Source organism: Rhinoraja longicauda, chromosome 38 (assembly GCF_053455715.1).
Source record: "Rhinoraja longicauda isolate Sanriku21f chromosome 38, sRhiLon1.1, whole genome shotgun sequence".
Lineage (NCBI taxonomy): Eukaryota > Metazoa > Chordata > Chondrichthyes > Rajiformes > Arhynchobatidae > Rhinoraja > Rhinoraja longicauda.
Window position 1 is genome coordinate 3,212,414 of NC_135990.1, and position 24,963 is coordinate 3,237,376.

Here is a 24,963-nt window from a genome sequence, read left to right on the forward strand (position 1 = left end):
CCATATGGTCTATTCAATAAATAGAGAGGCTCTCAGGTTGTGGAGCTGGGTCAGGTGAGTTAGGAGTGAGTCACGTTTCTGTGAAACAACAAACACAGCGGTCCATGTAGAAACAAGGAACTGCAGATGCTGGTTTACAAAAAACAAAGACACAAAGTTCTGGAGTAACTCAGTGGGGCAGGCAGCATCTCAGGAGACATGGACAGGTGACGTTATGGGTGCCTTCTTCAGACTGATTGTAGGGAATCGAGAAAGCTGGAAGAGGGGAGGGGCAGGACAAAGCGTGACAGGTGATGGGTGAACACAGGTGAGGTGGGGGTGGGGGGGTGACAGGCAAATGGTTGGACAAAGGCTAGAGATGAATAAACAGAAGGGGTGAGACAAAATGATTTTCGAGTTGCGAATTGTGAAGCCAGAGGAAGGAAAGTAGTTGGAGGGATAGGGCAAGGGGAGACATACGTACAAGTCCAGGTGAAAGCCTTACTCTTGGTTCTTCAGGTACCATTGAATCAATGAACCGTTGACCCATCCAAGCTTGTTCTTCATTAGGTCATAGGTTCGAGGAGCAGAATTAGGCCACTTGGCCCATCAAGTCTACTTTGCCATTCAATAATGGCTGATCTATCTTTCCCAACCTCATTCTCCTCATAACCCCATAATCAAGAATCGGTCAAATTCTGCCTTAAAAAGATCCACTGATTTGGCCTCCACAGCCATCTGTGGCGATGAATTCCACAGATTCACCACCCTCTGACTAAAGAAATTCCTCTTCATCTCCTTCCTAAAGGTGCGTCCTTTTATCCTTCTGTTCTCCACAGTTTAAGAATAAGGGGTAGGCCATTTAGAACTGAGATGAGGAAAAACTTTTTCAGTCAGAGAGTTGTGAATCTGTGGAATTCTCTGCCTCAGAAGGCAGTGGAGGCCAATTCTCTGGATGCATTCAAGAGAGAGCTGGATAGAGCTCTTAAGGATAGCGGAGTCAGGGGGTATGGGGAGAACGCAGGAACGGGGTACTGATTGAGAATGATCAGCCATGATCACATTGAATGGCGGTGCTGGCTCGAAGGGCCGAATGGCCTCCTCCTGCACCTATTGTCTATTGTCTATTGTCCCAACCTCATTCTCCTGCCTTCTTCTCATGAACCCATAATCAAGAATCGGTCAATCTCTGCCTTAAAAAGACCCACTGACTTGGCCTCCACAGCCATCTGTGGCAATGAATTCCACAGATTCACCACCCTCTGACTAAAGAAATTCCACTCCGTCTCCTTTCTAAAGGTGCGTCCTTTTATCCTCCTGTTTTCAAGAGTCTGAAGTTCTTGAAGTGTGACCCACCTGAAGGCAGAAGCTGAGCTTTCACCACAGCTATCTCGATCTTCTTCCTGCTGTAGCTGACAAACTTATCACAGACAAAGATCACAGTGGGGATTATAAAATAGATGTGGAATCGCTGTGGCTGGAGCAGAGCGGCACTGCCATGCAAGATTATCTGTTTGACAAAGACAAGAAAAAAGTCAAATGACAAGGATGATTCATTGAATGGTTTATCAAGCTGTGATCATTAAGGATACTTCCTTCAAACACAATCCACACTGTGTCACTCTGCGACTCTATGACCTCGAAGGCACAAAAGGTCAGACACTCCCAACCTGTCAAAGCTGGGCCAGCTGATTTTTATTGGCATTACGTTTGTAGTCAAGAAACTGACTATCTTGTTTCAGATAGAAACAGATAGTCAGTTTACCTCAGCCATTAGCTCAGACAATTACCTCAAATTAATTTAACGTGTGTCTCTCGGATGATTTCCCCTCAGATCTAGTATATGGCTACGTTGAATTTAATTTCCAGTAAGTAGGAATATCAGCTATTTTTAAGGTAACACAAAGTGCTGGAGTAACTCAGCAGGTCAGGCAGCATCTATGATAGAGGAAGTGGGTCACAAAATGCTGGAGTAACTCAGCAGGTCAGGCAGCATCTATGATAGAGGGAATGGGTCACAAAGTCCTGGAGTAACTCAGCAGGTCAGGCAGCATCTAGGAGAGAGGGAATGGGTCCTCAGCTATTTTTAAAGTTGCCACATATGGGTTGGTCATGCAGAATCATTGTGTACAGTTACTATGTTTGCAGCTGATTATTATTGGCATTACGTTTGTAGTCAAGAAAACTGACTATCTTGTTTCAGATAGAAACAGATAGTCAGTTTCTGTCTGATTGCTTTTACTTCTTTCCAAAGAAATTTAACGGGTGGCTTTGATAGATGATAGGGATTGTAAGAATGTTTCCGTGGAAGAGTTGAATGAATCAAGATCTTCCATGGTGATTTGGCATTATTCAATATTTACCTGCTTAGAAATTGAACTTGCCACATCTGGTTGGTTGTCCAGTTCTACAGTAAACATGCCATTTGTGGGTGGCACGGTGGCGCGGCGGTAGAGTTGCTGCCTCACAGCGCCAGAGACCCGGGTTCAATCCTGACTACGGGCACTGTCTGTACGGAGTTTGTACGTTCTCCCCGTGACCTGCGTGGTTTATCATCGAGTGCTCCAATTTCCTCCCACACTCCAAAGATGTACAGGTTTGTCGGTTAATTCGCTTTGGTAAAGATGGCGAATTGTCCCAAATGTGCGGGATAGTGGTGGTGTACGGGGGTCACTAGTCGGCGTGGACTTGGTGGGCCAGAGGGCTTGTTTCCGCGCTGTATCTCTAAACCAAACTAAACTATATATAAGCAGGAGCTCGAGACTAAACTCACTGCCATTAGCTCAGACAATTACCTAAAATTAATTTAATGTGTGTCTCTCGGAGGTATTTTCTCTTGGCTAGTAGTAGTCATACAGGCATACAGTGTGGCAAACAGGCCCTTCGGCCCAACCAACCACACCCATCCCACCTGCCTGTGTTTGACCCATATCCCTCTAAACTTGTGTAGGAAGGAACTGCAGATGCTGGTTTAAACCGAAGATAGACACAAAATGCTGGAGTAACTCATTGGGAAAGGCAGCATCTCTGGAGAGAAGGAATGGGTGACGTTTCTGATCGAGACCCTTCTTCAGACTCTGACCCTCCCTCTAAACCTGTCCTGTCCATGTACCTGTCCAAATGTTTCTTAAATGTTGCGATAGTCCCTGCCTCAACTACCTCCTCCGGCAGCCCGTTCCATACACCCACGTGAAAATGTTGCCCCCTCAGGTTCCTATTAAATCTATCATTGTGAAACAGATCATTGCGATTTAAAAAAAAAAAGTTCTTACCAAGATATATATGACGATATAGAGATGATGTGTCAGCCAGAAGGATCGAAAGCTAATGCGTCGGAAGTAGTGCAAGGCAAAGATGTGTATAAAAGAAAACGCAAAAAGAAGAAGAACTCCAGTCATTCCTGAAAACAAAAGAATATTTATGAAATAGTTATTAAAGTTTCATCAGGTAGACTATTCTCCATTCAATGAACATTTAGCAAATCTGGGGTTCCCCACAATTAGTTTTACTTTAGAGATACATGGTGGAAACAGGCCCTTTGGCCCACTGAGTCCACACCGACCAGCGATCCCCGCACACTAACACTATCCTACACCTACTAGGGACAATTTTACACGTATACCAAGCCAATTACCCTACAAACCTGTACAAATCTATAGAAAGTACATGTTGTGGATAAGGTATCACAAAATGCTGGAGTAACTCAGCAGGTCAGGCAGCATCTTGGAGAGAAGGAATGGGTGACGTTTCGGGTCGAGACCCTTCTTCAGACTGATGTCAGGGGGGCGGGACAAAGAAAGGATGTAGGTGGAGACAGGAAGACAGTGGGAGAACTCGGAAGGGGGAGGGGAAGAGAGGATAGGCTTGGCTGTGATATTGCCCACAGTTAGAGCAATCAAATCATTTTCAAGAAAAATATCTCAAAATATTCCAACACGAGTGCAAGGTTTTTACTGGACGTGTGGCTCGTTGGTGAAGGGAACAAATTTGGACTAGAAATGCTCTTGTGAAATGCATGAACTTTTTTGAACTCTGTGAGTGAACATAATGTGTGGGAAGGAACTGCAGTTGCTGATTTAAACCGAAGAGAGATACAAAAAGCAGGAGTAACTCAGCGGGACAGGCAGCATCTTTGGAGAGATGGAATGGGTGAAGTATCGTGTCGAGACCCTTCTTCAGTCTGAAGAAGGGTCTCGACCCAAAACGTCACCCACTCCTTCTCTCCAGAGATGCTGTCTGTCCCGCTGAGTTACTCCAGCGTTTCGAGTCTATTGTGAGTGGGTGTAGGTTGAATGGTTACTTTGTATGTGGGGTAGTTTCAGTATAGTGCATCTTAAACTATCGAGCCCTTGAAATTTTCCCCCAAATTGGATTATCACTGCTCCTTTCCACATCCCCTCCAACCCCATGGTGAAGAAACATCTTCTGAAGAATTTCTAGTCCATTGGATTGGAAATGCATGCAATGTTGCTTGTGCAAAACACACCATGTGCATTGTACTCAAGGTTCAGTATATCTCTTCACATCATCTATATACTAAAACTCTCGTTTGTTATCTTGTTTGTGACTGAACTTCTGCCAAAACGGTGCACGATAGCGCAACAATTTTAGGCCCACCTTACTCACCATTGTCACTTTAGAGATAATGCAAGTAGTTTTATTGAAATCAGTGTTATATTTTAAAAGTTATTCACATTTTAAAGTTTAAAAGGGGGGGGATGGGGAGGAGGGAGGAGGGAGGGAGGAGGGAGGGAAGGGGGAAGGGGGGGGGGGTGGGGAGAGAGGCATCCCTTTTGGGCTAATGGAAGTTTCATTGAAATTGGTGTTATATTTTTTAAGTTATTCACATTTTTAAGTTTAAATCTATCTCCGAGGGAGGGGGAGTAGAGAGGATAAGGGGGGTTTAGGGGGATGAAGTCAGGGGGGGGAGGGGAAGGGGGGAAGGGGAGGGGAGAGGGGAGGGGGGAATGGGGGGAGCGGGGAGAGGGGAGTGGGGGGAAGAGGGGAGGGGGTGAGGGGAGGGGGAATGGGGGGGAGCGGGGAGAGGGGAGTGGGGGAGGAGAGGGTGCTGCACCAATGCAGGAGAGGTTTGGGCCCAACAGGTCCACTTGGTCTAGTTGCTGCTAAATTTCGGATGAAGATTTCTACAAACATATGCAATCATACGACACATTCTACAACAGAGGACAAACTTAGGTCCTCCAGTAATGCTGTCTCGCCCACCAAATTACTCCAGCACTTTGGGCTCTTTGCAAGATTTCAGCATCTGCAGTCCCTTATTATCTACAAACCATCTATTCCCTTCACAAAAAAATATTACGTACCTGTAATATTCCGGAAAAACCACCAGTGGAACTTCAAAGGCAATTCAGATCTACAAGGAAAGGCAATATCGTCAGTTATAACTCTACAGCAAAGATGTATGAACTGAATCATAGAAACATAGAAAATAGGTGCAGGAGGAGGCCATCTGGCCCTTCGAGCCAGCACCGCCATTCATTGTGATCATGGCTGATCATCTACAATCAGTAACCTGTGCCTGCCTTCTCCCCATATCCCTTGATTCCATTAGCCCCTAGAGCTCCATCTAACTCTCTTTTAAATTCATCTAGTGAATTGGCCTCCACTGCCTTCTGTGGCAGAGAATTCCACAAATTCCCAACTCTCTGGGTGAAAAAGTTTCTTCTCACCTCAGTTTTAAATGGCCTCCCCTTTATTCTTAGACTGTGTGTGGCCCCCTGGTTCTGGACTCTCCCAACATTGGGAACATTTTTCCTGCATCTAGCTTGTCTAATCCTTTTATAATTTTATACGTCTCTATAAGATCCCCTCTCATCCTTCTAAACTCCAGTGAATACAAGCCCAGTCTTTCCAATCTTTCCTCATATGACAGTCCCTCCATCCCAGGGATTAACTACGTGAACCTACTGCCTCAATAGCAAGGACATCCTTCCTCAAATTAGGGGACCAAAACTGCACACAGTACTCCAGGTGCGGTCTCACCAGGGCCCTGTACAACTGCAGAAGGACCTCTTTGCTCCTATACTCGAATCCTCTCATTATGAAGGCCAACATGCCATTAGCTTTCTTCACTGCCTGCTGTACCTGCACGCTCACTTTCAGTGACTGGTGTACTAGGACACCTAGATCTCATTGCACTTCCCCTTTACCCAATCTGACACCATTGAGATAATAATCATCACAGAGAATTGGAAAACTGCAAATGTAACACCACTACTTGAGAAAGAATGGCGAACTAGAGCAGGGGAGGGATGTAGAAAGAGGGAGTGCAAGGGTTACTTGAAATTAGAGAAATCAATACTCATACTGCTGGATTTATTCACAAAATGCTGGAGTAACTCAGCAGGTCAGGCAGCATCTCGGGAGAGAAGGAATGGGTGACGTTTCGGGTCGAGACCCTTCTTCAGTCTGAAGAAGGGTCTCGACCCAAAACGTCACCCATTCCTTCTCTCCCGAGATGCTGCCTGACCTGCTGAGTTACTCCAGCATTTTATGAATAAATCGATTTGTACCAGCATCTGCAGTTATTTTCTTATACATACTGCTGGGTTGGAAGTTGTCCAAGCAAAATATGAGGTGCTGTTCCTCCAATTTTCATTTGGCCTCACTCTGACAGTGGAGGAGGATTAAGTTGGATAGCTAGAAATAGAGGGCTTTGCTTCAGAAGTGTCGAGTTGTGGGAAGGATGGTATTAATCTGGAAAAGGTGCAACAAGGATTCACAAGTATGTTACCTGGACAGGAGTTATTAGGAGAGACTGGATAGACTGGGGTTGTAATCCCTGAAGCGTAGATGTTTGAGCGGTGACCTGATAGAGGTAAATAATATTACGGGGGGGCACAGATAAGGTGAATGGGTCACAGTCTTTTTCCCAGGTGAGGAAGTCTAAAACTAGAAGGTTGATCACCTGCTCTCTTACTCCCCTTCATCCTTGACATAAGCTATAACAGCAGAACTAGGCCATTCGGCCCATCAAGACTACTCCACCATTCAATTATGGCCGATCTACCACTCGCAACCTCATCCTCCTGCCTTCTCCCCATGACCCTGACACCAGTACTGACCAGAAATCTATCAATCTGTGCCTTAAAGATATCCATTGACTTGGCCTCTACAGCTGCGTTGGCATTTAGTTCAAACTAGACCAAGTGGACCTGTTGGGCCCAAACCTCTCCTCCCCCATTCCCCCCTCCCCTCTCCCCCCTCCCTCCCTCCCTCCCTAGGATAGATTTAAACTTTAAAAATGCGAATAACTTAAAAAATATAACACCAATTCCAATGAAACGACCATTTTTACCATTAAAGGGACGACGGTGAGTAAGGTGGGCCTAAAATTGTTGCGCTATCTTGTACCGTTTTGGCTGAAGTTCAGTCACAAACAAGATGACAAACGAGTTTTAGTATATAGATGTCTGCCAGTTTCCACCATTAATATCCAATGACTCTGTAATCCCAGCTTTTTGAGGGAGAGAATTCCAAAGATTTACAAACTCCTGAGAGAAGAAATTCCTTCTTGTCTCGGCCTTTTACAAATACTTTATTCCGAAAACAAAAACAAACATACAAAGTAGTAAGGCGATCAAATCAAAATCTGCGAGAGAGGAAAGATTCAAAGGGAACCCGAGGGCAGGTTGTTCACTCCGAGAATGGTGGGTATGTGGAACGAGCTGCCTGAGAAAGTGCTGCAGTGGGTACAATGACAATGTTTAATAGACATTTAAACAGGTGCGTGGATGGGAGAGGTAGAGAGGAATGAGGACCAAGTCCAGCAAATGGGATGAGCTCAGGTAGGCCACACGGTCACCATGAACGAGTTGGGCCTAATGGCCTGTTTTTGAGCTGTATAACTCAGGCCGAGATAGTTGGTGGAATTTTAATCTGGTAAAACTGTTCTGTTTGTAAACTGCCGATACGGGCAGATTTTGATTTGATCGCCTTACTACTTTGGATGTTTGCTTTTGTTTTCGGAATAAAGTATTTGTAAAAGGCCGAGACAAGAAGGAATTTCTTCTCTCAGGAGTTTGTAAATCTTTGGAATTCTCTCCCTCAAAAAGCTGGGATTACAGAGTCATTGGATATTAATGGTGGAAACTGGCAGACATCTATATACTAAAACTCGTTTGTCATCTTGTTTGTGACTGAACTTCAGCCAAAACGGTACAAGATAGCGCGACAATTTTAGGCCCACCTTACTCACCGTCGTCCCTTTAATGGTAAAAATGGTCGTTTCATTGGAATTGGTGTTATATTTTTTAAGTTATTCGCATTTTTAAAGTTTAAATCTATCCTAGGGAGGGAGGGAGGGAGGGGGGAGAGGGGAGGGTGGAATGGGGGAGGAGAGGTTTGGGCCCAACAGGTCCACTTGGTCTAGTTTGAACTAAATGCCAACGCAGCTGTAGAGGCCAAGTCAATGGATATCTTTAAGGCACAGATTGATAGATTTCTGGTCAGTACTGGTGTCAGGGTCATGGGGAGAAGGCAGGAGGATGAGGTTGCGAGTGGTAGATCGGCCATAATTGAATGGTGGAGTAGTCTTGATGGGCCGAATGGCCTAATTCTGCTGTTATAGCTTATGTCAAGGATGAAGGGGAGTAAGAGAGCAGGTGATCAACATTGGATCGTTCAAGACACGGTCCGCATATTTCTACTATTGCTCTTCTACGAAGGCTCGTTCTGATGTTCAGTTGATCAAAGGTCTGCTTCAATATTCCTCCCATTACACCCCCTATTACCACATGCATGGATAGGAAGCATCTGTTTTGTCCTGAGAATGTGAAAGCATGGTCAATGAAAATTGCAATATTTTAAAAAAAAATTATGAATTAAACTTACCCATCATCATAGATTACATCAGGGAAGAGGCAGGCGAGAACATTGAGTGGGTTCGCAGAGAATGCGTAGATATTGACTGCATGAGCCGCACTGTGGAGTACTGTAAAATGTAGTGGCAATTAAAATGTTACACATATAATTGTAGTTCTGGCTTTCACAACCCAAAACATCACCCATTCCTTCTCTCCTGAGATGCTGCCTGACCTGCTGAGTTACTCCAGCATTTTGTGTCTACCTTCGATTTGTACCAGCATCTGCAGTTATTTTCCTACGCTAGGTATTTACCTCTTATCTTTATTCTGCTCAAATTTAAAGCACATTCATAATCTAAAGCTTCTTCTGCTCAATAAATGTAACCATGCTGGTTAGCATGCCATGCTAACCAAGTTAGGAGGTCATGTTGCAGTTATACAAAACGTTGGCGGAGCCACATTTAGAGTATTGTTTTCAATTCTGGGCACCGTATTGGGCGGCACGGTAGCGCAGCGGTAGAGTTGCTGCTTTACAGCGAATGCAGCGCCGGAGACTCAGGTTCGATCCTGACTACGGGTGCTGCACTGTAAGGAGTTTGTACGTTCTCCCCGTGACCTGCGTGGGTTTTCTCCGAGATCTTCGGTTTCCTCCCACACTCCAAAGACGTACAGGTATGTAGGTTAATTGGCTGGGTAAATGTAAAAATTGTCCCTAGTGGGTGTAGGATAGTGTTAATGTACGGGGATCGCTGGGCGGCACGGACTTGGTGGGCCGAAAAGGCCTGTTTCCGGCTGTATATATATGATATGATATGATATGATATAGGAAAAACGTTGTCAAGTTGGATAGGGCATAGAGAAGATTTACGAGGATGTTGCCAGGACTAGAGGGTCTGACCTATAGGGAGAGGTTGAGTAGGCTGGGACTATCCCAATATTTAAGAAACAGATAGGTACATGGAGAGGACAGATTTGGCGGGATATGGACCAAATGTGGGCAGGTAGGACTAGTGTAGCTGGGACATGTTGGCCGGTGTGGGCAGGTTGGGCTGAAGGGCCTGTTTCCACACTGTATCACTCTGTGACTCTATGACTCATGCAAGGGAAGACACAAAGGAAGCGTGCAGGTACAGCAGGCAGTGAAGAAAGCCAATGGAATGTTGGCCTTCATAACAAGAGGAGTTGAGTATAGGAGCAAAGAGGTCCTTCTGCAGTTGTACAGGGCCCTAGTGAGACCGCACCTGGAGTACTGTGTGCAGTTGTACAGGGCCCTAGTGAGACCGGACCTGGAGTACTGTGTGCAGTTTTGGTCTCCAAATTTGAGGAAGGATATTCTTGCTATTGAGGGCGTGCAGCGTAGGTTTACTAGGTTAATTCCCGGAATGGAGGGACTGTCATATGTTGAAAGACTGGAGCGACTAGGCTTGTATACACTGGAATTTAGAAGGATGAGAGGGGATCTTATCGAAACGTATAAGATTATTAAGGGGTTGGACACATTAGAGGCAGGAAACATGCTCCCAATGTTGGGGGAGTCCAGAACAAGGGGCCACAGTTTAAGAATAAGGGGTAGGCCATTTAGAACAGAGACGAGGAAAAATGTTTTCAGTCAGAGAGTTGTGAATCTGTGGAATTCTCTGCCTCAGAAGGCAGTGGAGGCTAATTCTCTGAATGCATTCAAGAGAAAGCTAGATAGAGCTCTTAAGGATAGCGGAGTCAGGGGGTATGGGGAGAAGGCAGGAATGGGGTACTGATTGAGAATGATCAGCCATGATCACAGTGAATGGCGGTGTTGGCTCGAAGGGCCGAATGGCCTCCTCCTGCACCTATTGTCTATTGTCAAAGTGCTGATGTGACTCAGATGGGCCAAGCAGCAACCCTGGAGAATGTGATCGGTGACGTCTCAGACCTGGTGGATGGGTCCCAACCCGAAACATCACTTGTCCATGTCCTCCAGAAATGCTGCCTGGCCCGTTGAGTTACCTACTACCTGAGAGGTGCCATACCTGCGAGGAAGAGAGCAGCCATTGCAATCCAGCGATGGAAGTCGACGGCTGAGTCAAAGGGAATGTAGTGGTTGAGGAAGGTCTCCCGCAGCACTGTGATCAGGTTACGGCACATGGTGAGGAGCAGGTAAGAGTACATGAAGGACACTGAGGCAGCAGAACCCCGGGCAATGATCAGGCCCACTCTTGTGGTCTGGGGCACTCCAGTGTGCTCTCTTAAAACCGCATAATCTGCAGAGAAAGGCGGGAACATCAGTTGTGCAAACAGGAAACTAACAACTGCAACCTAACATCCTGAAGAAGGGGCTCGACCCCAAACGTTACCCATTCCTTCCATCCTGAGATGCTGCCCGACCCGCTGAGTTACTCCAGCTTTTTGCGTCTACCATCCCAAAGTCCCACCGGAAATTGGAGGAACAGCACCTCATATTTCGCTTGGGCAGCTTGCAGCCCAGCGGTATGAACATTGACTTCTCCAACTTTGGATCGTTCCTCTGTCCCTCTCTTCCCCTCCCCCTTCCCAGTTTTCCCTCTATCTTCCTGTCTCCACCTGAGGGCGGCACGGTGGCGCAGCGGTAGAGTTGCTGCCTTACAGCGAAGGCAGCGCCGGAGACTCAGGTTCGATCCCGATTACGGGCACCGTCTGTACGGAGTTTGTACGTTCTCCCCGTGACCTGCATGGGTTTTCTCCGAGATCTTCGGTTTCCTCCCACACTCCAAAGACGTACAGGTATGTAGGTTAATTGTCTGGGCAAATGTAAAAATTGTCCCTAGTGTGTGTAGGATAGTGTTAGTGTGCGGGGATCGCTGGGCGGCGCCGACCCGGTGGGCCGAAGGGCCTGTTTCCGCGCTGTATCTCTAAAATCGAAACAAAATGTGGTACTTACAATAAGCACGCTCAACAAAGACACCTAAAGTAATAGCAAAGAAGATCAGGGCGCAAAAAATCTGGCGTTGATGGTTTTGAATATATTGAATATATTCCTGAATTTTCTGCTCAAATTTGTTTTTATGTTGTTTGTCCCGTTTTGCTTCTGCAAACACTTTTCTTGGCGGTTGAGAACTTCTGAAACGAAAGTAGGGAAAAAAAAAATCACTGAATATGCCTACAGAATAAAAGGACTTTGGCAGCGGTAGAGTTGTTGCCTCACAGCGCCAGAGACCCGGGTTCCATCCTGACTACCGGTGCTGTCTGTACGGGGTTTGTACGTTCTCCCCGTGACCTGCGTGGGTTTTCTCCGGGTGCACAGGTCTCCTCCCACACCCCAGGAACGTACAGGTTTGTAGGCTAATTGGCTTCGATAAAATTGTCCCTAATGTGTGTAGGATAGTGTTAGTGTGCGGGGATCGCTGGTCGACACGGACTCAGTGGGCCGAAGGGTCTGTTCCACATTGTATTTCAATAGACAATAGGTGCAGGAGGAGGCCATTCGGCCCTTCGAGCCAGCACCGCCATTCAATGTGATCATGGCTGATCATTCTCAATCAGTACCCCGTTCCTGCCTTCTCCCCATACCCCCTGACTCCGCTATCCTTAAGAGCTCTATCTAGCTCTCTCTTGAATGTATTCAGAGAATTGGCCTCCACTGCCTTCTGAGGCAGAGAATTCCACAGATTCACAACTCTCTGACTGAAAAAGATTTTCCTCATCTCAGTTCTAAATGGCCTACCCCTTATTCTTAAACTGTGGCCCCTGGTTCTGGACTCCCCCAACATTGGGAAAATGTTTCCTGCCTCTAACGTGTCCAACCCCTTAATAATCTTATACGTTTCGATAAGATCCCATCTCATCCTTCTAAATTCCAGTGTATACAAGCCTAGTCGCTCCAGTCTTTCAACATATGATAGTCCCGCCATTCCGGGAATTTCGAAACTAAACTAAACTAAACTCTGTATTGCCTTTTATAGAGTCTGATCCCAAATTCAAAGAAGTTACGTGTGGCTGCGCCTAACGGCTGTCAGTCTGTTTGTCTTTTTTCCTTTTTTTTTGTTTGTGTGTCGGTGTTGGGATGGTTTTTGTTTCTGTTTTTGGCTGTGTATGTGTGGGGCGGGGGGTGGTGGCGGGACGTTTCGGTGCCCGGTGCGGCTCGGCTGCGGGGCCTTCCATCCCCTTGCGGGGGCTGTGCGGGTCGGTCGCCTCGGTAGGGGTCGAGCTGCCTGTCCGTGGGCGTGGGGGGAAGAGAGTGGAAGTTTTGTTGCCTTCCATCACAGTGAGGGGGTGTTTGGAGTCACTGTGATGGATGTTTGTGTTGGGGTCGTGTGTCCTGTGTTCTTTTCTTTTTTGTTGTGTTCTGTGACTGCTGTAATTTTATTCGGTATCTGTACCGAATGACAATAAAGTTATGCTATTCTATTATTCTATTCTATTGAAGGGCAATAATCGTAATACCCAAATCGGAAACCAACATTCACATTACAGGCCTTTATAAATAGCATGGACAGGGAATCTAAGAGTCTTTCCGTTGACTGGTTAGCATGCAACGAAAGCTTTTCACTGTACCTGTGACAATAAACGAAACTAAAAACACCTATTGGACAGGATAGCCCTTCAGGCTTCATTTGGTTTCCTTTGGTTTCATAACAACTAGAGGATCCACCTGAGAAAGTTCCTCAATAGTAAACTGGTGAAAAGGAAGAAACTATTCCTGAGTTTGGTGGTGTGTGGTTTCAAGCTTCTCCCCCTCTGTTATCAGGCTTCTGAATGGTCTTTCCATAAGTCAGGGTACTGTCCGATTCACCTCTACCCCATTGCCGACATTGGTCTCTAGAACTGATGTGCTGTAAAGTTGAAAACCATATCCTGCACTCTGTAACTGTGCTTTTGCTTTTTCAATTGTACTTGAGCCTGACCTGATTGCATTTATGTGGAATAGTGTCTGATCTGATTGAATAGCATGCAAAACAAAGATTTTCATTGCATCTCTGCACTTGTGAAAATAATAGACATAAACCAAAAGCTAAACATTAACCATTCCTTTTCATAGAAACATAGAAAATAGGTGCAGGAAGAGGCCATTTGGCCCTTCACGCCAGCACCGCCATTCATTGTGATCATGGCTAATCATCAACAATCAGTAACCCGTGCCTGCCTTCTCCCCATATCCCTTGATTCCGCTAGCCCCTAAAGCTCTATCTAACTCTCTTTCAAATTCATCCAATGAATTGGCCTTCACAAATGGTGCCTGACCTGTTGAGTTCCTTCAGCAATTTATTTTTTTGATCCAGATTTCATCAACTGCATCTCCTATACCTCCCTGTTTTTTGTTTGTTAACTGGATAGCATGCAACAAGAAGGCTTTCCACTGAACCTTGTTACACGTGACAATAATTAAACAGAACTAAACTAATTTTGCAAGGATGCAGTAAAAGGCTGAGGCATGAGAAATCAAAGTGTAATTTCAGGCTATATTTCTGTTACTGCTTTATACCGTTAACAACTTAAATAATGCCTTACTTTTTGCCAAATCGTTTTCGCAGGTCCTTAACAAAGCCCTCCTGGCTTTGCGACTGGCTTGCTTCCAGTTCATTAGTCTTTGGTTGGTTGGCTTCTGTATTTTCGACCTTTCTAAAAAACGCCAAAGAATGATATTCATAAGGTCCCAGGGATATTTCGCAAACCCTGATCTTGTCCTAACACAAATTCTCCCTCTGCTGTCTAAAGAAACTACACAGTTTTACACAGGAATATAGTGACAAGGTAGGGCAAAAGACACGTACAAATAATTGAATGAATTTACATTAATGCAATGACTTTTACGTTCTTACACTACCAAAGTGCATTGCCACCAATAAATGTAGCACTAACTGTAGTTACTCAGGGAAATAAGCAGCCATATTTAGAATAGTGAGTTCACAAAAGCATTAAACATGATGAATGATCTGGATGAATGAGTCTGAAGAAGGGTCTTGATCCAAAACATCACCCATTCTTTTTCTCCAGAGATGCTGCCTTTCCCGCTGAGTTACTCAGCTATTTTGTGTCTATCTATGATGAACGATCAGTTTTGAAGAAGGGTCCTGACTTGTCCGCAAATGCTGCCCAGTCCATTGAGTTCCTATAGTACTTGGTGTTTTGATGAATGATCAATTTATCCATTTTGGTGTTGGTTGAGAAATAAATATTTCCAGAGGCACCTAACACCACAGGATATTGATCTGTTGTTAGGATTGGAAAATAAGGGGCAACTTTTTCACTCGGAGGGTGGTGGATATATGGAATAAGTTGCCAACGGAGGTAGTTGAGGCTGGTCGTATGACATCATTTAAAAGATACCTGGACAGGTACATGATTAGGAAACATGGGACCAGATTAGATGAAGCATTATTAGATATTCACATACAAAGCCCTAAATGGCCTTACCCCCCCCCCCCCTCCCCCTCCTATATTAAAAATCTTCTCACCCACCACTCTATCTCCAGGTCCCTCAGGTCGGCCGACTTGGGGCTACTGACTGTCCCGCGGTCTCGGCTTAAGCTCAGGGGTGACCGCGCTTTTGCGGTTGCAGCTCCTAGACCGTGGAACAGCATCCCTCTCCCCATCTGAACTGCCCCCTCCATCGACTCCTTTAAGTCCAGGCTCAAAACCTATTTCTACTCCCTAGTGTTTGAGGCCCTCTGAGGGGGCGCTGTGAACTGTTTATGTATGTGCTGTTATGTTTGTGTGCCATTGTATGTTCGTTTCTTAGTACCTGAACTGATGTACAGCACTTTGGTCAATGTGGGTTGTTTTTAAATGTGCTATACAAATAAAATTGACTTGACTTGACTTGAAGCTTCTTGGTTGGCATGGTTGAGTTGGGCTGAAGGACCTGATTCCATGCTGCATCTCCAAAACTAACACTAAAACTCCCCTTAGTTGTGCAATTTTCTTTGCAATTGATGGTTTTTCTAATCTATACACTAAAACTCTCGTTTGTTTGTTTGTTTGTTCCTGAACTACAGCCAAAACGGTACACGATAGCGCGACAATTTTAGGCCCACCTTACTCACCGTCGTCCCTTTGGTGCTAATGGAAGAAGTTTCATTGAAATCGGTGTCATATTTTTAAAGTTATCCACATTTTAAAGTTTAAATCTTTCTGCAAGGGAGGGAGGATAATGGGGGTTGAGGGGGATGGAGTGGTGGGTAGGGGAAGGGAAGGGGAGGGGGGAATGGAGGAGGGAGGGGGGAGGAGGGGGTAGGAGGGGGAGGGGAGGGAGGAGAGGGTTCTGCACCAGTGGGCTTGTATACACTGGAATTTAGAAGGATGAGGGGGGATCTTATTGAAACATATAAGATAATTAGGGGATTGGACACATTAGAGGCAGGAAACATGTTCCCAATGTTGGGGGAGTCCAGAACAAGGGGCCACAGTTTAAGAATAAGGGGTAGGCCATTTAGAACGGAGATGAGGAAGAACTTTTTCAGTCAGAGAGTGGTGAAGGTGTGGAATTCTCTGCCTCAGAAGGCAGTGGAGGCCAGTTCGTTGGATGCTTTCAAGAGAGAGCTGGATAGAGCTCTTAAGGATAGCGGAGTGAGGGGGTATGGGGAGAAGGCAGGAACGGGGTACTGATTGAGAGTGATCAGCCATGATCGCATTGAATGGCGGTGCTGGCTCGAAGGGCTGAATGGCCTACTCCTGCACCTATTGTCTATTGTCTATTGTCTATTGTCAGTGCAAGAGAGGTTTGGGCCCAACAGGTTCACTTGGTCTAGTTGAAACTAAATGTGTTATATGATTCACTTTCTGGCCTGTGTTGTCCATATATCCTGTCAAAGTGACCTCCATCAGCTTCATAGTTTTGAAGACCTCCAACAGCTTCCTCTCCCAGTTTACTCACCTGTCTTGCTTTTTCTTCAATATGAAGGAAACCCGATTCTCTGAGCCAATGTTCAGGCCTCCCCCACCTGGTTGAATAAATGAGATATCGAAGGTGAATCCGAAACTCCCAACAAAACCGTCACAAGACGTGCAGGATTGAGATAAAATGACCACGTCAAGGTGGCAATGAGACAGACACTTAAACAGGCAAGGCATAGAACGATGTGGTCCTGATGGGGCAAATAAGGTTAGTATAGATGTGCAGTATGGTGGCGCGGCGGTAGAGTTGCTGCCTTACAGTGAATGCAGCGCCGGAGACCCGGGTTCCATCCCGACTACGGGCGCCGTCTGTACGGAGTTTGTACGTTCTCCCCGTGACTGTATGGTTTTTCTCCGAGATCTTCGGTTTCCTCCCACACTCCAAAGACATACAGGTATGTAGGTTAATTGGCTTGGTGTCTGTGTAAATCGTCCTGAGTGTGTGTAGGGTAGTGTTAATGTGCGGGCATCGCTGGTCAGTGCGGACTCGGTGGGCCGAAGGGTGTGTTTCCGCGCTGTATCTCTAAACTAAAGATGGGCAAATACATAAAATGCTTTCAATAAATAAATCTAGGCATTGTATTATCCACTGACCAATCACGGTGGTGCAGTGGTAGAGTTGCTGCCTTACAGCGAATGCAGCGCCGGAGACTGAGGTTCGATCCTGACTACGGGCGCCGTCTGTACGGAGTTTGTACGTTCTCCCCGTGACCTGCGTGGGTTTTCTCCGAGATCTTCGGTTTCCTCCCACACTCCAAAGACGTACAGGTATGTAGGTTAATTGTCTGGGCAAATGTAAAAATTGTCCCTAGTGGGTGTAGGATAGTGTTAGTGTGCGGGGATCGCTGGGCGGCACGGACCCGGTGGGCCGAGGGGCCTGTTTCTGCGCTGTATCTCTAAATCTAAAAAATCTAAATCACAATCATCATATCATCATATATATACAGCCGGAAACAGGCCTTTTCGGCCCACCAAGTCCTTGCCGCCCAGCGATCCCCGCACATTAACACTATCCTACACCCACTAGGGACAATTTTTACATTTACCCAGCCAATTAACCTACATACCTGTACGTCTTTGGAGTGTGGGAGGAAACCGAAGATCTCGGAGAAAACCCACGCAGGTCACGGGGAGAACGTACAAACTCCTTACAGTGCAGCACCCGTAGTCAGGATCGAACCTGAGTCTCCGGCGCTGCATTCGCTGTAAAGCAGCAACTCTACCGCTGCGCTACCGTGCCGCCCCACAATGAAAGGCTGTGAAAAATCATAGCCCTGTGTTGCATTTGATGTTTGGAGTTTCGGATTTAATACCAAACATATGACCAAGAGAATGGTGAAAGGGCTTTACTGACCTTTCACATTGAGCTGCGCTGCCTCCAACTCACTGTAGTGATCTCGGAACAAATAATGGAAATCCTCCCACATCAATTCCTCCTTGTTTTCAAATCCAGCATCTTTGAACATCGAGTCCATCACATTTTCTACCTGATCTTTTGTCAAGCAGTTGTTAGAGATCTCGATGAAAGATCTAAAAAAAAGGTGAGAGCAAATCTAAATAGATGAGTAATCCCAAAATCAAAAATCCTAAATTATGCCCTCTTTTTAGCTGTCTTAGAAAGAAAGCACTCAGAATGAGTCTGGAAATAATAATAAAACATTTTTTTTAACAGGCTATTTCGGTGGCGCAGCGGTAGAGTTGCTGCCTTTCAGTGCCGGAGACCCAGGTTCGATCCTGACTACAGGTGCTGTCTGTATGGAGTTTGTACGTTCTCCCCACGACCGCACGGGTTTTTTCCAAGTGCACCGGCTTCCTCTCACACTCCAAAGACGAACAAGTTTGTAGGTTAATTGGCTTGGTAAAATTGTAGTGTGTAGGATAGTGTTAGTGTATGGGAATCGCTGGTCGGCACGGACTCGGTGGGCTGAAGGCCCTGTTTCCATGTTGTATCTCTAAACTAAACTAAACATGTTGACAAGACCATGAAACATGGGTGCAGAATTATGCCAATCGGCCCATTAAGTCTGCTTTGCCATTGGATCATGGCTGATCTATTTTGTTCTCAACCCCATTCACCTATTTTACAATAGACAATAAACAATAGGTGCAGGAGTAGGCCATTCGGCCCTTCGAGCCAGCACCACCATTCAATATGATCATGGCTGATCATTCTCAATCAGTACCCCGTTCCTGCCTTCTCCCCATACCCCCTGACTCCGCTATCCTTAAGAGCTCTATCTAGCTCTCTCTTGAATGCATTCAGAGAACTGGCCTCCACTGCCTTCTGAGGCAGTGAATTCCACAGATTCACAACTCTCTGACTGAAAAAGTTTTTCCTCATCTCCATTCTAAATGGTCTACCCCTTATTCTTAAACTGTGGCCCCTGGTTCTGGACTCCCCCAACATTGGGAACATGTTTCCTGCCTCTAATGTGTCCAACCCCTTAATAATCTTATACGTTTCGATAAGATCTCCTCTCATCCTTCTAAATTCCAGTGTATACAAGCCTAGTCGCTCCAGTCTTTCAACATATGACAGTGCCGCCATCTTCTACCTGTGACCTTGAACTCCCTTCTTACTCAGGAAACTGTCAATCTCTGCTTTAAAAATACCCAAGGCCTTGGCCTCCACAGCCATCTGTGGCAATGAATTCCACAGATTCAACACCCTCTAGCAAAAGAAATTCCTCCTCATCTCCATTCCAAAGGTTCGATCCTGATCTCAGGTGCCGTCTGTGTGGAGTTTGCACGTTCTCCCTGTGCCTGCATGGGTTTCCTCCGGGTGCTCTGGCTTCTTCTCACATCTCCAAGATGTGTGTGTTCGTAGGTTAATTGGCCCCTTGTAAATTGCCCTTAGTGTGCAGGGAGTGGATGCGAAAGTGGGATAACACGGAACTAGTGTGAGCTAGTGATCGATGGTCAATGTGATGGTTGATCAGCCATGATCATATTGATCATGGCGCTCGCTCGAAGGGCCGAATGGCCTACTGCACCTGTTTCTACGTTCCTTCACAGACAACTCCGTCTCCTGAAGCAGCTATGATGACAAATGGTGAAACAGGATGAACTAACTACAATATTGAGCTGGTAAGATTAATTTAATTACCTGAGCAGTTGGGAGAACTCTTCCTTCGACATGGATCCACTTCCATCAACGTCGTACATTTTAAACATGAGCTTAGATTTATCTTCTGGAGAACCTGCAAAAGGAAATTGGGATAGTTTTCAATTAGTATGTGCTGGAAATAGTAATCAGTTTCTACAACAGGAAGACAATCTACAGTGCAAGAAGGAACTGCAGATGCTGGTTTAAACCGAAGATAGACACAAAAAAGTTGGAGTAACGCAGCAAGAAGGGTCTCGACCCGAAACGTCACCCATTCCTTCTCTCCAAAGATGCTGCCTGTCCCACTGAGTAACTCCAGCTTTTTGAGATAATCTACAATGATGGTTTTATGCAGTGCTGGGTGATTGAAAATGCTTGCTTGTTGGAACAACATAGAGGGAGAAATATATATTTGGCCACCCATGCCAGAAAAAGGATCTAGACCTGAAACACCACCCACTCCTTCTCTCCAGAGATGCTGCCTGTCCCACTGAGTTACTCCAGCACGTTGTGTCTATCTTTGGTGTAAACCAGCACCTGCAGTTCCTTCTTACACAAAGATTCTCATCAGCCATTTGGCAGTACTAAAGTAGCTTTTCTCACATGAACATATGTTTGTTTGTTTAGTAGGGTTTGGTATTTGGTTACGTGATTAGTACGGGTGTCAGGGGTTAAGGGGAGAAGACAGGGGAATGGAGTTGAGAGGGAGAGATAGATCAGCCATGATTGAATGGTGGAGTAGAACTGATGGGCCGAATGGCCTAATTCTGCTCCTATCACTTATGACCTTCGATATTCTGTTCCATGTTTCCACTATAACTGTGGATGGTTAATGTTAGTGACAAGCGATCATTGTGATCGACACTTTTGCGACAAAATTCTATTAAACAAAGCAACATACAACCTTTAGTAAAGGTATTGATGTTAAAAAGCACACAATCGGCCATTGTTAGGTGTGGGATAGGTGATAACAAGTATACAGGCAAAGGAACTCAACAGGATGACAGCGAAACTAGTACAATGACTAGGGGGGGGGGGGAGGGACGGAGAGAGAGGGAATGGACGGGTTACTTGAAAGCAGAGAAATCAATGTTCATAGCGCTGGGTTGTAAGCTGCCCAAGTGAAATATGTGGTGCTGTTCCTCCAATTTACATGTGGCCTCACTCTGACAGTGGAGGAGGCCCAGGACAGAGAGGTCAGTGTGAGAATGGGAGGGGGAGTTAAAGTGTTTGGCAACCGGGAGATCGTGTAGGCCAAGGCGGACCGAGCAAACTCCTTTTGTGCCTGTCTACAGTTAGTAACGTCTGTTGGCCAGGCTCCCAGCTGAATTCCCACTTGTCCTCTCATCTCGCATAGCCTCAGAATTAAAGGACGTTCTTTTAGGAAGGAGATGAGGAGGAATTTATTTAGTCAGTGGGTGGTGAATCTGTGGAATTCTTTGGCACAGAAGGCTGTGGAGGCCAAGTCAGTGGATATATTTAAGGCAGAGATAGATAGATTCTTGATTAGTGCGGGTGTCAGAAGTTATGGGGAGAAGGCAGGAGAATGGGGTTAGGAGGGAAAGATAGATCAGCCATAATTGAATGGCGGAGTAGACTTGATCGGCCTAATGGCCTAATTCTGCTCCTATCACTTATGATGTTATGTAATGTAAGAAAATAACTGCAGATGCTGGTACAAATCGAAGGTACAATTCACAAAATGCTGGAGTAACTCAGCAGGTCAGGCAGCATCTCAGGAGAGAAGGAATGAGTATATATATATGTGTTATGATCTACCCCAAGTTCAGGGTTACCTTTCATCAGGATAACAAAGATATCCAGGAACTCGCGGAAGGACAGGTAGCCATTTCCATCTTTGTCGGCCAGTGAGAACATCTGCTCAACGAACATGGAGTCTTCCTTCACTCCCAGTGCATCAGCAAACTCTGCACTGGTCAGTTCACAGGTCAGAGACTCTTTTGCTTTCTTTGTGGTCTCATTGTCAATGTCCCCGACAACAGGCCCATCAATCTCCAGAACCTAAATGTGGGAAGAGAATGCAGAGGTGGATAACATTATTCAATCAAAGAGTAGGGATGGTGTTGCTACTGTCTGAGGGACTGGTGTCTACCTCACTGAGGTTGAACGACAGCTATCACCTCCTAGATCCCCTTCTAGATTATGACCCCCCATCACTAGGGGCGGCACGGTAGAGTTGCTGCTTTACAGCATCAGAGACCCGGGTTGAATCCGGACTACTGCTGCTGTCTGTACGGAGTTTGTAGGATCTCCCTGTGACCTGGGTTTTCTCCGGGATCTCCAGTTTCCCCCCACATTCCCTAGTGTGTAGGATAGAACTAGCGTACGGGGTGATCGCTAGATGGCATGGACTCAGTGGGCCGAAGGGCCTGTCTTCATGCTGTATCTCTGAACTAAGCTAAACTAAATTTTCTGTTCCCACAATAAACTGTATGTTTGCAGTTGCCCAGGAGTCCTCTGCTTTCAGATTTTGGCATAATAAGGACGTTACAGATGGAAACGCCAAAATTATATAATTAAATTATATTATTATATATATAATATATAGAAACATAGAAACATAGAAAATAGGTGCAGGAGTAGGCCATTCGGCCCTTCAAGCCTGCACCGCCATTCAATATGATCATGGCTGATCATCCAGCTCAGTAACCTGTACCTGCCTTCTCTCCATACCCCCTGATCTCTTTAGCCACAAGGGCCACATCTAACTCCCTCTTAAATATAGCCAATGAACTGGCCTCAACTACCTTCTGTGGCAGAGAATTCCACAGACTCACCACTCTCTGTGTGAAGAAATGTTTTCTCATCTCGGTCCTAAAAGACTTCCCCCTTATCCTTAAGCTGTGACCCCTGGTTCTGGACTTCCCCAACACCGGGAACAATCTTCCCGCATCTAGCCTCTCCAACCCCTTAAGAATTTTATATGTTTCAATAAGATCCCCCCTCAGTCTTCTAAATTCCAGCGAGTATAAGCCGAGTCTATCCAGTCTTTCTTCATATGAAAGTCCTGCCATCCCAGGGATCAATCTGGTGAACCTTCTCTGTACTCCCTCTAAGGCTAGAATGTCTTTCCTCAGATTAGGAGACCAAAACTGTACACAATACTCCAGGTGCGGTCTCACCAAGGCCCTGTACAACTGCAGCAGAACCTCCCTGCTCCTGTACTCAATATATATATATTAGTAGAGATGCTGCCTTACAGCACTTGCAGCGCCAGAGACTCAGGTTTGATTCCGGGTCTGTACAAAGTTTGTACGTTCTCCCCGTGACCACGTGGGTTTTCTCCAGGTGCTCCAGTTTCCTCCCACACTCCAAAGACGTGTAGGTTTGTAGGTTCATTGGCTTGAGTTTGTATACTTGTTATAAGTGTAAATGACCCCTAGTGTGTGTAGGCTTGTGCTAGTGTGCGGGGATTGCTGGTCGGCACGGACTCGGTGGGACGAAGGGCCTGTTTCCGCGCTGTATCTCTAAACTAAACTAAATTAAACTAAATACAAACTAATTGTTTTAATACCTGTGCAAACACACGACGGAAAAATCCGTCTAAGATCTTAATTCGATGCTGCTTTGTTACAGCTTCCTTCAACAGTGTTCTTTCTTTCACTTCATGCACCAGCTCTCGTAAACCGTGAGTTTCCAGGTAAGTTTTCAAATTCTCCACAAATAGTTCGCGTTCCTCTTCATCATTAAACATCACCACCTGAGGACCAAAGACATTGATGATTACAAACATTCAGTCTGAAGAAGGGCCTCGACCCGAAACGTCACCCATTCCTTCTCTCCTGAGATGCTGACTGACCTGCTGAGTTACTCCAGCATTTTGTGATTACAAATGTCACTTTTAAACAATTGGAGAAATGCTGGGGCTTTTTTTTGTTGGAGTTGATGAAAAGTTTATATCTGTCCAGGAAGGAACTGCTGGTTTGCATTGACGATAGACACAAAATGCTGGAGTAACTCAACGGGACAGGCAGCATCTCTGGAGGGAAGGAATGGGTAACATTTTGGGTTAAGACCCTACAGTCTGAAGAAGGGTCTTGGCCCGAAACATCACCCATTTCTTCTCTCCAGAGATGCTGCCTGCCCCGCTGAGTTACTCCAATGAATTGTGTCTATCTTTTTTGCTTAATTGGATATTATAAAAACGCACATGATGATAAAATGACAAGATGTAATAATGGTGGTTGGAGGAGGGATGGGATTGAGTATGTACTAAAGTTGGTTTAGTCACAGTGGCTCGGTTGGTAGAGCTATTGGCTCACAGCTCCAGAGACCCAGGTTCAATTAGGACCTCGGGTCCTGCCTCTGTGGAGTTTGCAGTGTGATCGCATGGGTTTTCTCCAGGTGCTCTGGTTTCTTCCCACATGTCAAAAGCTCTCAAGAGAGCTTCCCACATCCCAAAAGCTCTCAAGAGAGAGCTAGATAGAGCTCTTAATGATAGCGGAGTCAGGGGGTATGGGGAGAAAGTAGGAACGGGGTACTGATTGAGAATGATCAGCCATGATCACATTGAATGGCGGTGCTGGCTCGAAGAACCGAATGGCCTCCTCCTGCACCTATTGTCTATTGTCTATTAAAGTCCACATCGGCCAACAATCGATCACCTGTTCACACTAGATGTGTTATCCCAATTTCTCATCCACTCCTTACTCTTGCCCAAGAGGATTGAACGCCAGTGGACATAGATTTATGGTGAGGGGAGAAAAATTTAATAGGAACCTGAGAGGGGTAATTTTTTCACACAAAGGGTGGTAGTGATTGGAACAAGCTGCCAGAGGAGGTAATTGAGGCAGGTACTATCGCACCATTTAAGAAACATTTAGACAGGTACATAGATAGGACATGGTTAGAGGGATTATGGGCCAAACGTGGCTGGTGTGGGACAGTTGAGCTGAAGGGCCTGTCTCCACACTGTATCACTCTATGATTCTATTCAACCTTCTGGTTTACAAGTATTGCCACTGCTTTAGGTATCACAAAATGCTGGAGTAACTTAGCAGGTCAGGCAGCATCTAAGAGAGAGGGATCTAGATGCTGCCTGACCCGCTGAGTTACTCCAGCATTTTGTGATACCTTCGATTTGCACCAGCATCTGCAGTTATTTTCCTACACTACTTGCCACTGCTTTAGATCAACTGGTAAGGAAAGCCCTTAAAAATTGTGTAAAGACCCCCACAATTAAAATGT

The 24,963-nt window shown here is 45.7% G+C and overlaps 1 protein-coding gene across 1 annotated transcript in view; it reads right to left on the reverse strand.

Annotated features, from left to right (window-relative positions):
- LOC144610824 (dual oxidase 2-like) overlaps positions 1 to 24,963 on the reverse strand; it is a 92,569-nt gene that overhangs the window by 11,738 nt on the left and 55,868 nt on the right. Inside the window, exons 18-29 of the mRNA XM_078429749.1 lie at positions 23,291 to 23,476; positions 21,552 to 21,777; positions 19,756 to 19,849; positions 18,004 to 18,179; positions 16,630 to 16,696; positions 14,265 to 14,375; positions 11,698 to 11,876; positions 10,811 to 11,041; positions 8,833 to 8,932; positions 5,304 to 5,353; positions 3,252 to 3,379; positions 1,336 to 1,489 (exon numbers count right to left, since the gene is read on the reverse strand). Coding sequence (XP_078285875.1) covers positions 1,336 to 1,489; positions 3,252 to 3,379; positions 5,304 to 5,353; positions 8,833 to 8,932; positions 10,811 to 11,041; positions 11,698 to 11,876; positions 14,265 to 14,375; positions 16,630 to 16,696; positions 18,004 to 18,179; positions 19,756 to 19,849; positions 21,552 to 21,777; positions 23,291 to 23,476 — 1,702 coding nt within the window. The remainder of the gene's footprint in view (positions 1 to 1,335; positions 1,490 to 3,251; positions 3,380 to 5,303; positions 5,354 to 8,832; positions 8,933 to 10,810; positions 11,042 to 11,697; positions 11,877 to 14,264; positions 14,376 to 16,629; positions 16,697 to 18,003; positions 18,180 to 19,755; positions 19,850 to 21,551; positions 21,778 to 23,290; positions 23,477 to 24,963) is intronic.